General features: G+C 39.2%; 1 protein-coding gene across 1 annotated transcript in view; it reads right to left on the reverse strand.

The window, feature by feature from the left end:
* The window catches only part of SPON1 (spondin 1), a 310,818-nt gene that overhangs the window by 180,182 nt on the left and 115,311 nt on the right, over positions 1–15,325 (reverse strand). Inside the window, exons 4-5 of the mRNA XM_002822007.4 lie at positions 11,777–11,850; positions 7,192–7,314 (exon numbers count right to left, since the gene is read on the reverse strand). Coding sequence (XP_002822053.3) covers positions 7,192–7,314; positions 11,777–11,850 — 197 coding nt within the window. The remainder of the gene's footprint in view (positions 1–7,191; positions 7,315–11,776; positions 11,851–15,325) is intronic.

Genomic DNA, 15,325 nt, shown 5'->3' on the forward strand with positions numbered 1-15,325 from the left:
CTAGAGAAGCAAGAGCAAACATTCAAAAGCTAGCAGAAGACAAGAAATAACTAACATCAGAGCAGAACTGAAGGAGATAGAGACATGAAAACCCTTCAAAAAAAATCTGTGAATCCAAGGATCTGGTTCTTTGAAAAAATTAACAAAATAGATAGACTGCTAGCCAGACTAATAAAGAAGAAAACAGAGAAGAATCAAATAGACACAATAAAAAATGATAAAGGGATATCACTACTGATCCCACAAAACTACAAACTCCCATCAGAGAATACTATAAACACCTCTACACAAATAAACTAGAAAATCTAGAAGAAATGGATAAATTCCTGGACACATACACCCTCCCAAGACTAAATCAGGAAGAAGTTGAATCCCTGAATAGACCAATAACAAGTTCTGAAATTGAGGCAGTACCAACTAAAAAAAGCCCAGGACCAGACAGATTCACAGCTGAATTCTACCAGAGGGACAAAGAGGAGCTGGTACCATTCCTTCTGAAACTATTCCAAACAACAGAAAAAGATGAACTCCTCCCCAACTCATTTTATGAGGCCAGCATCATCCCAATTCCAAAACCTGACAGAGACACAACAAAAAAAGAAAATTTTAGGTCAATATCCCTGATGAACATTTATGTGAAAATCCTCAATAAAATACTGGCAAACCAAATCCAGCAGCACATCAACAAGCTTATCCACCATGATCAAGTCAGCTTCATACCTGGGATGCAAGGCTGGTTCAACATATGCAAATCAATAAATGTAATCCATCCCATAAACAGAACCAATGACAAAAACCACATGATTATCTCAATAGATGCAGAAAAAGCCTTCAGTAAAATTCAACACCGCTTCATGCTAAAAACTCTCAATAAATTATGTATTGATAGAACCTATCTCAAAATAATAGGAGCTATTCATGACAAACCCATAACCAATATCATATTGAATGGGCAAAAGCTGGAAGCATTTCCCTTGAAAACCAGCACAAGACAAGGATGCCCCCTCTCACCACTCCCATTTAACATAGAATTGGAAGTTCTGGCCAGGGCAATCAGGCAAAAGAAAGAAATAAAGGTATTCAAATAGGAAGAGAGGAGGTCAAATTGTCTCTGTTTGCAGATGACATGATTGTATATTTAGAAAACCCCATCATCTCAGCTCAAAATCTCAAGCTGATAAGCAACTTCAGCAAAGTCTCAGGATACAAAATAAATGTGCAAAAATCACAAACATTCCTATACACCAATAATAGGCAAGCAGAGAGCCAAATCATGAGTGAACTCCTGTTCACAATTGCTACAAAGAGAGTAAAATACCTAGGAATACAACTTACAAGGGACATGAAGGACCTCTTCAAGGAGAACTACAAACCACTGCTCAAGGAAATAAGAGAGGACACAAACAAATGGAAAAAAATTCCATGCTCATGGATAGGAAGAATTAATATTGTGAAAATGGCCATACTGCCCAAAGTAATTTATAGATTCAATGTTATTCCCATCAAGCTACCATTGAGTTTCTTCACAGAACTAGAAAAAACTACTTTAAATTTCATATGGAACTAAAAAAGAGTTCGTATAGCCAAGACAATCCTAAGCAAAAAGAACAAAGCTGGAGGCATCATGCTACCTGACTTCAAACTATACTACAAGCCTACTGTAACCAAAGCAGCATGGTACTGGTACCAAAACAGATATATAGATCAATGGAACAGAACAGAGGCCTCAGAAATAACACCGCACATCTACAACCCTCTAATCTTTGACAAATCTGACAAAAACAAGCAGTGGGGAAAGGATTCTCTATTTAATAAATGGTGCTGGAAAAAATGCCTAGCCATATGCATAAAACAGAAACTGGACCACTTCCTTATATCTTATACAAAAGTTAACTCAAGATGGATTGAAGACTTAAATGTAAAACCTAAAAGCATAAAAACCCTACAAGAAAATCTAGGCAATATCATTCAGGACATAAGCATGGGCAAAGACTTCATGACTACAACACCAAAAGCAATTGTAACAAAAGCCAAAATTGACAAATGGGATCTTACTAAACTAAAGAGCTTCAGCACAGCAAAAGAAACTAGCATCACAGGGAACAGGCATCCTAAAGAGTGGGAGAAAATTTCTGCAACCTATCCATCTGACAAAGGGCAATATCCAGAATCTACAATGAACTTAGACAAATTTACAAGAAAAAAACAAACAACGCCATCAAAAAGCGGGTGAAGGATATGAACAGACATTTCTCAAAAGAAGACATTTATGTAGCCAACAAACATATGAAAAAAAGCTCATCATCACTGGTCATTAGGGAAATGCAAATCAAAACCACAATGAGATACCATCTCATGTCAGTTAGAATGGTGATCATTAAAAAGTCAGGAAACAACAGGTGCTGGAGAGGATGTGGAGAAATAGGAATGCTTTCACACTGTTGGTGGGAGTGTAAATTAGTTCAACCATTGTGGAACACAGTGTGGCAATTCCTCAAGGATCTAGAACCAGAAATACCATTCAACCTAGCAATCCCATTACTGCATATATACCCAAAGGATTATAAATCATGCTACTATAAAGACACATGCATATTTACGTTTATTGCAGCACTGTTTACAACAGCAAAGACTTGGAACCAACCCAAATGCCCATCAGTGATAGACTGGATGAAGAAAATGTGTCACATATACACCATGGAATACTATGCAGCCATAAAAAAGAATGAGTTCATGTCCTTTGCAGGGACATGGATGAAGCTGGAAACCATCATTCTCAACAAACTAACACAGGAACAGAAAACCAAACACAGCATGTTCTCACTCGTAAGTGGGAGTTGAACAATGAGAACACATGGACACAGGGAGGGGAATATCACACACCTGGTCCTTTCGGGGAGTGCAGGGCAAGGGGAGGGAGAGCATTAGGACAAATAACCTAATGCAGGTGGGACGTAAAACCTAGACGATGGGTTGACAGGTGCGGCAAAACCACCATGGCGCATGTATACCTATGTAACAAACCTGCACATTCTGCACACATATCCCAGAACTTAAAGTTAAAAAAAAAAAGAATGTCCTTGAAAAAACAATAAAAATGATTAATTTCATTAGATCTCTGCCTTTGAGTAAACATATTTTTATTTTTCTGTGTGACTAATTGGGAACTATTCAAAAGCACTTCTGCTATATACTGAAATACTGTGATTGTCTTGAATAAAAGCACTTATGCGACTCTTTGAGGTGCAAGCTGGACTAGCCGCTTTTTATGTTCATAAAACATCATTTTCACTTGAAAGGACAAATGACAGACAAATTATGGTTATTCGGACTTGGGAATTTGGCCTACATTTTCTAAAAAATAAAGTGAGCCTGTCACTTCAAGGAAAACAACTGACAGTATTTGTTGTCAATGATAAAATTCAAGCTTTCAAGCAAAACCCAGAATTTTAGAACACTTGTATTCATTACTATGAACTTGATAGCTTTCAAATATTAAATACTTTTCTGATGAGATTGGTAGTGATATTAATGGATATGGCTTTTCATATTGTTTAATGAACTGTGTCAACACTTGGACAATCTGCATAACTCAGTAAACCAATATTTTCCAAATGATCAACGTAAGATGTTACAAAACCATGCATTTGTGAAAGATCCATTCAAAGTAGAAGGTAAAGCAATGACTTTTAATGTAAGAGTACAAGTTCATTGATATAGTTTCATATTCCACATTGTAATTAACCTTTAAAAAAACAATTTGCAGAGTTCTGGTGTAGGATCAAAGATTATCCATAATTATCAGAAAAGGTTATTAAAATACTCTTCCCTTTTCCAATTACATAGCCATATGAGACAGAATTTGCTCTGCATACTTCAACCAAAAAATAGATTTTTTGAATCTATTTGAATCTCTTTTGAATCTAAGTTGAATGCAGAAGCAAAGGCAAATGGGAATCCAGGGTGTCTTCTATTAAGCCAGACAGAAAAGACAGTTGCAAAAATGTAAAACATTGATCCTCTTTTTACATTTCTTTTGTTTTGAATATAGGTATTTTCATAAAATATGTTCTTTATATTAACCTGGAACAAGTTTATTATTTTTAATTTACTAGGTTTATTTTAAAAATAAATAATATTTTTCAATTTCTCTGTTTTAGTTTTTGATATATGGAAGGTTGATGGCTATAACCCATATAAACCACTTATGTTGGGATCCTCAAAGATTTTTTAAGCATACAAAAGGGATCCTGAGATTTAAAGGCTTAAGAACCACTGTCCTAAGATCACTGTAGAGAAAGCAGTGTTTTGGATGACTAATAAAGGACAGGGGGCCTTGGCAATTGTCAATTTGCACTATTGTGGGAAGCTTCTCTGGGCATGATGATAGAGAATGGTTATCAAGACAGTATCATCTTTGCAGCGGCAAAAAGAAATTCATCTATTACTTAAGACTGATAGAAATAACTTTTGAGAACATTAAATTTTCAAGATCCTGATTAGATCCTCCCCATGTCCTTTTAAAGAGCTCCAGTCCCCCTGAGTGTTCACTCCTTTTCCTCCATGGAAGGTTTGGCTCACACTCTCCTCCGTACTGCCCATCATAATTAGGTGAAGGCTAGACATCTGCCTCCCAGGTCATAATGAGTGCCACTCTGAGTTCAACAATCAGTACACAGTGCTTGGGAAGACAACAGGCACTAAGAATCAAAGATAAGCACGTCATCACTTTTGTCCTGGAGGACTTCTCAGTCTAGTGGGAAAGAAAGACTTTTTAAAAAATAACTACAGTATGCTATGTTAAGTGCTATTCTGTACAAGTGACCAAATTTCTCCAACCAAAAATTAGGACACAATCTGACAGTTGTCTATGAGACATAATGTCAGAAATGGAACAATCCTAGAAGATCTGGAACACACGTCTGCTATATTTACTAAGAAACTCTCAACAACTCCACAGAAACTCTGTATAGATTTGTACTTGATTTGGCCCAAAGACCCAAAAACAATTTTTTTTTACCTCCTCCCTAAATTCTGGGAAATGACAGTGGCAGAATAGGAAAGGTCAAGAAGCTTCTTAGGATCACAAAAGATGAGTAATGGGCCCCTAACATTTTATTCCGCTGGTTAGTGGATAGGAGAGGCTGGAGGAAATTTTTCCATCACGCTTGTTCCAAATGTTTTCTTTCCCCCAGGCAGAGAGTCCAAGTTTCTTCACACAGGTCTCCCACCCAGCTGATGCAGATCAGGCTGAATCTCAGAGTCAGAAGAATGAACTAGAAAGAGGCTTCTAAGATCCCAAGCCTTGATTGCATGTGGGTAACATTAAACAATAGAGCTCTTGATTTGTCAACAAATGTCGAAGTCCCCTCTGGGTGGGCTGCGTGGGGATCATGGAGGTTCTGATCTGGTCTGAGTCTTCTTAAGTCCAATCATGTGCCCTTTTCTCCCCCTTTCCTTTGGGACCTGAGCCAAATTCCTCTTTTTAATCTCTCTCCCATTCCTACTGTTCTTCCTGAACTGCGGTAACTCCAAAGTAAAATGTACAAGAACAAAACAGACAATGAACAGAAAAAACAGGCTCAGTGCCACACATGGACATCCTGCCACCCACAGAGAGAATGGGCAACATGCAACCCAAACAAAAGGCAGGCGTAGGAGCCTGAAAAACCCTTTGGATCTTGGATTCATTACTTACATCTCAATGTGGGCAAATCATGACATCTCTCTCCTCTCCAGTAAACGTATCCACAAAAACACATTACTTTGAGGATTAAACACTATAACATATGTAGAAATGCTTGGTTCACAGTAAGTCCACTTTTCTTATAGTCTTCACATCTTTCTGCATGACTATTTGGTTAGTGTCTGTCTCTCCACTAGCCGCTGAGTGGCTTGAGAATATGTGGTACATCTTTTTTTTGTTCAGTATTATAACTCTAGAGCTGAGCACAGTGCCTGGCACATGTTAGGCGTTTGTTGAGACAATTATATGATAAAGTGGAATTAGTAGGATCTACTTAAAAAATAGTAAGTTTGGGGTCTCCTGACAACTCTCATGGCTTTGTATTGGCTATCTTGATAACAATGTTATGAAAAGATTATTATTATTATTATTTTTTGAGTCAGAGTCTCACTCTGCTGCCCAGGCTGGAGTGTAGTGGTGTGATCATGGCTCACTGCAGCCTTGAACTCCTGGGCTTAAGATACTCCTGCCTTAGCCTCCTGAGTAGCTAGGACTACAGGCAAGACTACAGGACTACAGGCATGTGCCACCATGCCCAGCTAATTTTAGAATTTTGCTATGTTGCTTAGGCAGGTCTCTAACTCCTGGCCTCAAAGGATCCTCCCATATCAGCCTCCCAAAGCACTGGGAGTACAGGCTTGAGCCACCATGCCTGGCCCCTCATGAAGGGATTTCAAGGTGGCATCTGAAGTCAGTAAAAAAAGGGCATGCTGACTAATTACCAACACCTATGATAGTAGAGTATTTGTTGACCTTGACCTATAGAGTCAAGAGCAGGTCCCTTTTGCCAGCTATTTCCAGCAGGTCTGTCACGGAATTCATGGACAGGGTCATTGCAGGGGGATTGAGGTTACCAAATGCCTCACCTGAATATAAGCAGCATGACTTCGGGAATATTTTTTAAAATCACAGATAAGAAAGCACAATGCTGGGGCTGGGTGCAGTGGCTCACACCTGTAATCCCAGCACTTTGGGAGGCCAAGGTGGGTGGAGCACCCGAGGTCAGGTGTTCAAGACCAGCCCAGCCAACACGGCAAAACCCCATCTCTACTAAAAATACAAAAATTAGCTGGGCATGGTGGCCCATACCTGTAATCCCAGCTACTCAGGAGGCTGAGGCAGGAGAATTGCTTGAACCCAGGAGGTGGAGGTTGCAGTGAGCCGAGATTGTGCCACTGCACTCCAGCCTCGGCAACAGAGTGAGACTCCATCTCAAAAAAAAAAAAAAAAAGAAAAAAAATAGCACAATGCTATGCAAAGAAGCTGAAAGCATACCCATATAATGTCTGCCTGTCTTGATTAATATACATACTTGGATTGTGCATTTCATGAACCAGCCAATACTAGGGAGCAGATCTGACATGCTGCAGCTAGTGTGCCCTACAACCAGACAGAACTTTGACAATGTGCTTTTCCCCAAACCACAGAGTAGCCACTCTACTCACGAGGGTAATCCTTTGGGTGTGTCTTCTCGGACCAATTCCCATAAAATGTGAGTCTGTACTTGGCAGTTCCACAGGCACAGCAGTCTAAGATGGGTTTGTCAGTCACCCCATCAAATGTGGAATCTGAAACAGTCAGAAAAGTCACCAAGTTAGAAAGTAAACGTGGGTTGTATATAAGGTGGTGCTATCATGGTCTCATTTTATCCTTAACCCTTAGGAAAAGAAGATGCAGCTTTCATTAGTTAATAAGACTTAGAGCCAGATCAGTACTTGGGCAATAAAGGATTTTGTATGCCTCTAAGTATGGTAATATTTTGAAAAAAAAATGAGAGCTTTTTCCCTAATAACTTGAGAAGATCTGTGGGAGCAATAACCCATAGGTTATTTGAGAATATTTAAGATGGGGGCTATGTTGAAAAATCAGGGGCAAAATTTACTCAATCATCCTTTCCGGATCCTGGTCTCCTTCCCCACACCTCCCACAACAGGATTTCTCTAACAAATTTTAAGAGGAATACACATGTGTGCTTTCTCTAGGAAATATTCTCTGGGACCAAAATGACAGGACCAGAAGGAATGACTTTGAAGCAGAGCAGTGAAAATAAATGGAGAGATATAAAGAATTACTGAAGGGAGAAAAAAAAGAGGCATGCATATATAATCACGTCACTTCTTATCACGCTTTCGAGACTTCACTGGGAGGAGTAGGGGGTGGAAATGTGTTCATAAGCTCAGGTTTACTGTACTTCTGGGTATAGAAGTAGCCAGGAAAAAACTTAAGATTCCCTCTCGGCCCTCATTTTTAGCTGTGAATAGCTGATAAGTGGGGAAAGAGAGATTACAGGAATAAATTAAGTATTTCCGATTGTCAAACCCACATCTCTAGCTGCACGTTGTTGCTTTTAGTCTGTTCTGCTTCCTGCAAGATGAAAACAATGACTACAGATGTAACTTGCTTCAGTTGCTTTTTTTCACTTTCTCTAGTAGTATTAACATAAATGGTTTTTTCTTTGCAGTTGGACATTTATTCTTAAATATTATACAAAGAGTAGTGACAAAGAATGTTAAAATCATTGTGAGTGTTATGAAGAGCATTTTACAAGACTTCCTTTTGGAATTTACTGGGTTGATTTGGTTTAAATATATAAAATCCATGATGGATAGAAGTGAATTCTAGGTTCTAGGGTGGAGATGAAAGGATGAAACATCATAATAATAACTACAAAATACTGAGTCCTTTTATATGCTGATTTCTTTCCGTATATTGTCTCATTTAATCCTAACCATGCTAGGAGGTAAGTACTTTTGCTATCCCCATTTTACAGGTCAGTAAATTGAAGCAGATTAGGTAACCTGTTCAAGGTCACAGGGTTAGTGAACAGGGCAGGCAGAACTGGAGGCCAGGTCTTTTTGGGTCCAGGGCTCATACCCTTAATCTCTGCACTACATTACTCCAGGAAAGACCTCATCTGGATAGGTCTGCATAGATAGCAAAGAGAGAAAACTTTTTTATTGTTTCTGTGTTGCTTTTTCCAATGAAGAAAAATGCACTAAAAAAAAAAATTGCCTCCCTACATAGCTCTAGGATTTCTAAGTCAGAGATACACGCTGAGGTTTCAATTGTAGCTACTAGGGGCTATTAAATGAGGCAGCAATAGTCTCTACAAAAACCAAAAGAAGGCCAACTGGTAGCTTTGCCTTATCAAAAGGGCTTTCAGATATACGTGGTAAACTTAAAGATATTTCTGAGGGTTCAAAGGAATGCATAATAAACCTTTTGGATTTTCAAAGGAAAATAAGCTTCCATTTGAAAAATACATTTTAAAGCTCCCATTTGAAAAATAAATTTTTGAGTTTGAAAATAAAAATAGACGTACTGTTTTCCTATTAAGGAAAAGCCTATTGAAAATGAATCAGGCTTTCAAAGGGCAGTGATAAGAATTGTCCACTTACTCCTCTTCTAACCACAGCAGGGACTGCCAACCGTGGGTAATTTCAGGCTATGGAGCATCTCCAGAGCTGCCCTCTCTCCCCATTTCTACTCGAAATCCACTGACTTCTTTTGCACCTCTCTTCCTGTATTCTTTGTTCCTCTTCCCTTTTTCTTCCTTTTCTCATTATCCTGTTTCTGTTGACATTTTTCTCTTTTTTCTGCGTTTCCCTTCATTTTTCCTTTTTTTTTTTTGTCTCTTTCCTTTAATTGCTTGTGACATGGTATTAAAGTATGTGTATGCAGGGCCGGGCACGGTAGCTCATGCCTGTAATTCCAGCACTTTAGGAGGCAGAGATGAGCAGATCACTTGAGGTCAGGAGTTCAAGACCAGCCTGGCCAACATGGCAAATCTCTATTTAGATGTTACTTGTGAGACAGAGATCTTTTCATATTTAGTAGGATGAAACCCCATCTCTACTAAAAATACTAAAATGGGCATGGTGGTGTGTTCCTGTAATCCCAACTACTCGGGAGGCTGAGGCAGGAGAATCGCTTGAACCCGGGAGGTGGAAGTTGCAGTGAGCCGAGATCGTGCCACTGCAATTCAGCCTGGGTGACAGAGTGAAACTCTGTCTCAAAAAAACTAAAAAAAATAATAATAATAAAGTATGTGTACGCATATGTTTGTTATAGGTCACTTTTTTGAATATTTTGTTTCTCTGTTCTTAATTGGAAGTAACCTATTGTTTATCTTGCTTTTTAAAAGTATTGGTTGCCTTTGTTTTTCATCTTGCAGCTCTAGGTCTTCTCCCACAGGCACTGTGGTGTGGTTTTGTTAGTTTGACTGTCGGAGGACAGCCTTATTTTCAGGAGCTGAGAGTTCTTAGGAGATACTTCACTGACACCCTCATGTACTGACATCAATCATTAACTAATGTGCACTGCCCAAAGTCTCAATCCTGATGTTATGTGAAGCCTTGTCTAAGGCATTTACAAGAGGTGTCTTGGAAATGTGTGATCCAAAACACCCACAAGTCCACCACAGCACCTGGATCTCATCACATGAAGATACAGCAGGGATGGGATTGTCATTGAGGAACCAAGAGCTTAATAAGTGGAGATGCTCCCTGTTTAGAGAAAGGCTGAGTGAACTTGCAGGCAGTTGAACACAAAAAAGAAAAGCCTCAGAAGACACGTGTGGTGGTGTCCATCTGGAAGCTGGCCAGGGTTCTTTGGACTGCAGATTCCAGCTCTCCAGCCCTTCTGGGAGGTATGACCCTAATGCAAGGTATCCAACTCTCTCTCCTTTGCTATTGCCATGTTCTCTAAACAATTCCAAACAGGGGACCTAGTTTCTGCTCAGCTCATCTACAGGAGGACAATGCATTGATCTGTCAAAGGCAATGACAAGAACTACTGAACTGGGAAGAAGTTGCTTTGATAGAAAGCAATAGTTAAGGGCATTGGCTCCTGACTTCAAACCCTGCCTTCCACCATGCTAAGAAAGCTATTTAAATTTTTTGTGTCAGGCTCCTCATCCATAAAATAAAAATATAATAATAATCTTTACCATATAGGGTTGCTGTGCAGATTACAAAATTAATGCATATGAAGTGCTTAAAATAGTTATTGGCATGTAGCAAAGCACCCCAAACATATTACCTATTATTATTGTTTTCCCCGAAGACCTTTATCAACCTTTCTTTTTCTTAGTAGCTTATACTTTGCTATAGTTGGAGAGGATTATTTCTTCTCAAAACACTAATTGCTCTAAATGCAAATAAAAATTCTGCAAAATTAAATAGAAATGAGATTGTTATGCTGTATAAACATAGAACATTTTTTATTTTTATTTAGTTATCCAATAACTTTTAAAAACATTCAGATGTTTAAGGTCATTTTTTTTGCAGTAGATTAATGAATAAGCTTTCAGATATAGATAACAAGAGCTATCTATTCTATAGATAGCATTTACTATGTGTCAAGGAGGTACTGTACTATTTTATCTATTTAAGTCACATGGCTAGAAGGGGCAGAGGCAAATTCGAACCTGGGCCTGATCTAAACTCAGGTCTTTGCTTTATCCCCCCAGTCTAGTTAGCCTCCATGAGCTTTGTTACAATACCTTCAGGAGAGGAGGTTGATGAGTTTGCAAATCTAAGGACTAGATCCTTGAATGTGGTGATATCACAAGGTCAACACCCCCTTGGCATCCTCATCCCCTGCTGGTCTTCTCTGGAGAAAATCCTCCCATATTGTCTGGGTGCCACACAAGATCTTGCTGGTGATTTTTTTCCAAAGAACCATTACAGACTTTTTAAAGGTACACAATTGTGCATTCCTTAATTAAGTCCTGTGAATTATTCCAAGGAACCTCTTCAGAATAATCACTGTTTCACAAAAATAAGAAGACGACACCAATATAAGGTACATTATCTTTTACCCAGGGAATCAAGCTGAGTAATTAGAGCTTAAGGCGCATCCAATTATCCACAGCACACAGCCAGATTAAAAATCGGAGCTACGTGAGGAAGCAGAACCCAGAGGAACTCACGAAGCCCAGTCGCCTTAATTCTTGCAGCAGGAGGATTGTGCAGGAGGAGCTGCCTTCCAAGTCTCTGCCCCTCCCCCTCCCCACCCACAGGGTCTTACCTTGTTCACAAAGTTTCTTGGTCAGAGAGCCCTCATCTTGAAAATAAATAATGCGTTTTTGTACGATGCTGGCCCTGTGGAGAAAGAAGACCCAAGCACAGTGGTGAGGAGGGCAGGAAGGCAGGTTTGGGGGATCAGTCAGACATAGTCCCTGCTTGGCTTTGTGGCTTTGAGTGAGTCACCCCAACTCTCTGTGTCTTCATGAGAAAATTAACATAACAGCAATACCTGCTTTATGGGGTTGTGGTGAGAACTAAGTCAGAAAATGTATGTCAAGAGATTAACACATACCTAGAAACCACTCCACTAAATATTAGTTACTAAATTGTTTTTGGTGGTTAGGTTATTGTGAAGGTAAGAAAGTGAACTAACAGTATTTTAATAACTTTTCTCAATGGTTTATTTTACTCTACTTTTCATGTTAAACTATTGAGGCCATTTATAGATCAGCCAAATTCAAATCACAGAAGCATGTCAGATCCTCTTTGTGAAGGGGAAAAAGGAATTTAAAAATATATTTTGATTTGTTCTGAAAATGTCATTCTATATCTTTCCTGAAAGTCTAGACAAAACTGTCTCCTACATTCTGAACAAAGACAACTTCAGCTGTTATATCTCCCTCTTAAACATGTCAAATGCAGGATCTTAGAATTTGGAAAAAATATTTTGAGGTTGAAAAATGACTTACTTTTGGCCAGCACATATTTTCGCTTTAATTTGGGATTGCACAGACATGCTTCTTTTATTTTAACCCACTCTGTTGTTGATTTTCAGCTGGCCTTGAAGGGGTTGGATACTGAAACCCAGAGTTTCAGTAATTTGAAAGTTTACAACATTTAAAACTGAGACTATGTGAAAGGATCTTGGGCCACTTCTATAGATTTTCTTCAGCAATGCTACTCAGTCAAAAGGTAATTTTCACTTCCATTAACCCTGTTTAACAGATATAGGGATTCCTTGACTGTATTATAACTGACCTTACTGAAGGAGTATTAGAGTCACATGATCTGCATGTGTCACATGATCCCAGACCCAGGAATGGGGCCATGTGTGCATGGATCCAGAGTACAGAGGCAATATTCCTGATGGTCTGGGCCTAGGCCAGGATGACTCTCCAAAGAAATGTCTACTGTACATCTAGTCTTGCACAAAATAATACAATTCTGACCATCCTACAGATGTCTTTTACAGTCATTTCTTACCCAAGAGAGACAAGATGTTGAAATACATGAATGAAATATGCTTCCTGTCTACGCAAAGCTACTTTGATCATTCTTTTGACTATGAAGCAAAAGAAAGTCTCCTCAGGCCAAGAGAATAACAGTCTTCACCCCAAAGCCAAATAACAAAGCCTTTTGTTAGTCAGATCATCCCATCATCTCCAACAGTGCTTTTCAGAGTGTTTTCCACTCTGTGCCTCCAGGACCCCTGTGGAGTCTTAGTGGGCTCCACAGGCTTAGTGGGAAGTATCCCAGGCCCCACATTCCTGCTTCAGCCAAAGGCTCTATCCTAATTTCAACCACAACAGCCTCCTCCCCCATTTGTCTTCCCATTATATTTACTGGTGTATTTTCAACAAATAGTTGGGGGTCTGCTTAGGGGCCCGAGGGAGGTTCCAGGACACTGTCATAAACAAGCCAGATGGGGCCACACCACCCATTCTCAAAGTTTACAGCATAGTAGGAGAAAGTATCAAATAACCAAACCTGCAGCTGATCATTTAACACAACCTTGATTAAAGGTTAGAAGGAAGTCCACAGAGTGCAGGAGAGCATAGAATAGGGCATCCTAACCATGCTGGGAAAGACTCCCCTGAAAAAAGGTGGCAGAGCTGAGGTTTGAAAGAGCAAACTAGGAGCTAATTAGTCAAGTGGAAGGGAGGAGACAGGGAGAGGGCATCCCTTATAAAGTTCTTCAGGAGGGGAGGGACATGGGTTCATGGGAGGACCCACGAGTGGTAAGTTAGGGAGGTAGTACAGATTATACAAGCCTAATCTGAAAATCTAAGATCTGAAATGCTCCAAAATCCAAAACTTTTTAGGTGCTGACATGACACTACAGTGGAAAATTCCACGTCTGACCTCATGTATCAGGTCACAGTTAAAACATTTATTGGCAGCACATAAATTTAGGGTTAGGAATGATGGTGATGCCAAACAACCACAAACTGTCCACATGGCAGGTTGTGGTGGTGATACCTTTGCTTTCTGATGGCTCAATGTTTGTGTAAAACACAAACTTGTTTTAGGCACAAAATTATTAAGAATAATGTATAACATTAATCTCAGGCTATATATATAATGGTCTATTCATGTATATGTTTGAAATGTGCATGAATTTTGTGTTTGGACTTGGGTCCCATCCCAAGATACCTCATTGTGTATATGCAAATATTCCAAAATCTGAAAAAAAATCACAAATCTAAAACATTTCTGGTCCCAATCATTTTGGATAAGGAATACTCAACCTGTATGAGATGAGCTGGGAAGATGGGTAAGGCCACATTACCCAGAGCCTGCGGGAGATGGCATTTCACTCCAAGTTTAATGAGATATCTTTGAAGAGTGTGCCCAGAGGACTGAGACAATCAGATCTGCTCTTTTAAAAGAGCACTCAGGACACAGTAAAAACCAGTTGGTGTGTGGCTGCAGTGCACAGAGCTCCCATGCAAATCAAGTTTTGTTTCCATAAAGCTCTCTTGCTAAAAACATTGAAAAATCAGTCATCTACAGGATAAAATACAAACTTATAATATTCAAGGGTCTTTATAATTTTCCCCAAACATGTCCTGGCTTCAGTTGTCATCACTTTGTGCCAAGCTTCCTGGGTTGCAGACTTTCAATGTTTATTCTTGTGTGAACACGTCTTCAACTCGACCAGGTCTCTGCCTGTGCTGCCTCCTCTCCCAGAATCACCCATGCCTGCCTTTGCTTGCCTCTGTAATAAATACTCTGAATCTTCTGCCTCCTACTGTAAATAGGGGGACAATGGCAAAGCCTGTCATTTAAAAGCATGATAGTGCATAGAAAAGTAATTGTCCTCAAATTTTTGAAATATATGATTATAAAAATTTTGGGGGACTAGAGATGAAAAACATGTATTTCTTATACGATGTCTCAGCTTCCTCAATATTCTATAAAATCTAAGGCAACCCATTTCCTCTTTTTGATAATTGTTGTCATTTCTGAGCCCTTACTATGTGCTAGTCTGCACTAAGGAGGCACTTAATATACATTATTACCTTATATAACTTATGCTTTATATATGACAGGTCCTCAAATTCTTCACCCAAAACCCTTGGTCTGGATATGTTTTTGAATTCAGAAATTTTTAGATATCAGAAAGTTAAGATTGTACATATACCACTAATACCTCTATAATCAAACACATCAATATTCTGCAGTAAAATGTTAGATTATGGGGCCAGGTACTATGGCTCACACCGGTAATCCCAGCACTTTGGGAGGCTGAAATAGGTGGATCACTTGAGATCAGGAGTTTGAAACCAGCCTGGCCAACATGGTAAAACCTCATCTCTACCAAAAATAC

This window comes from Pongo abelii, chromosome 9, assembly GCF_028885655.2.
Source record: "Pongo abelii isolate AG06213 chromosome 9, NHGRI_mPonAbe1-v2.0_pri, whole genome shotgun sequence".
NCBI lineage: Eukaryota > Metazoa > Chordata > Mammalia > Primates > Hominidae > Pongo > Pongo abelii.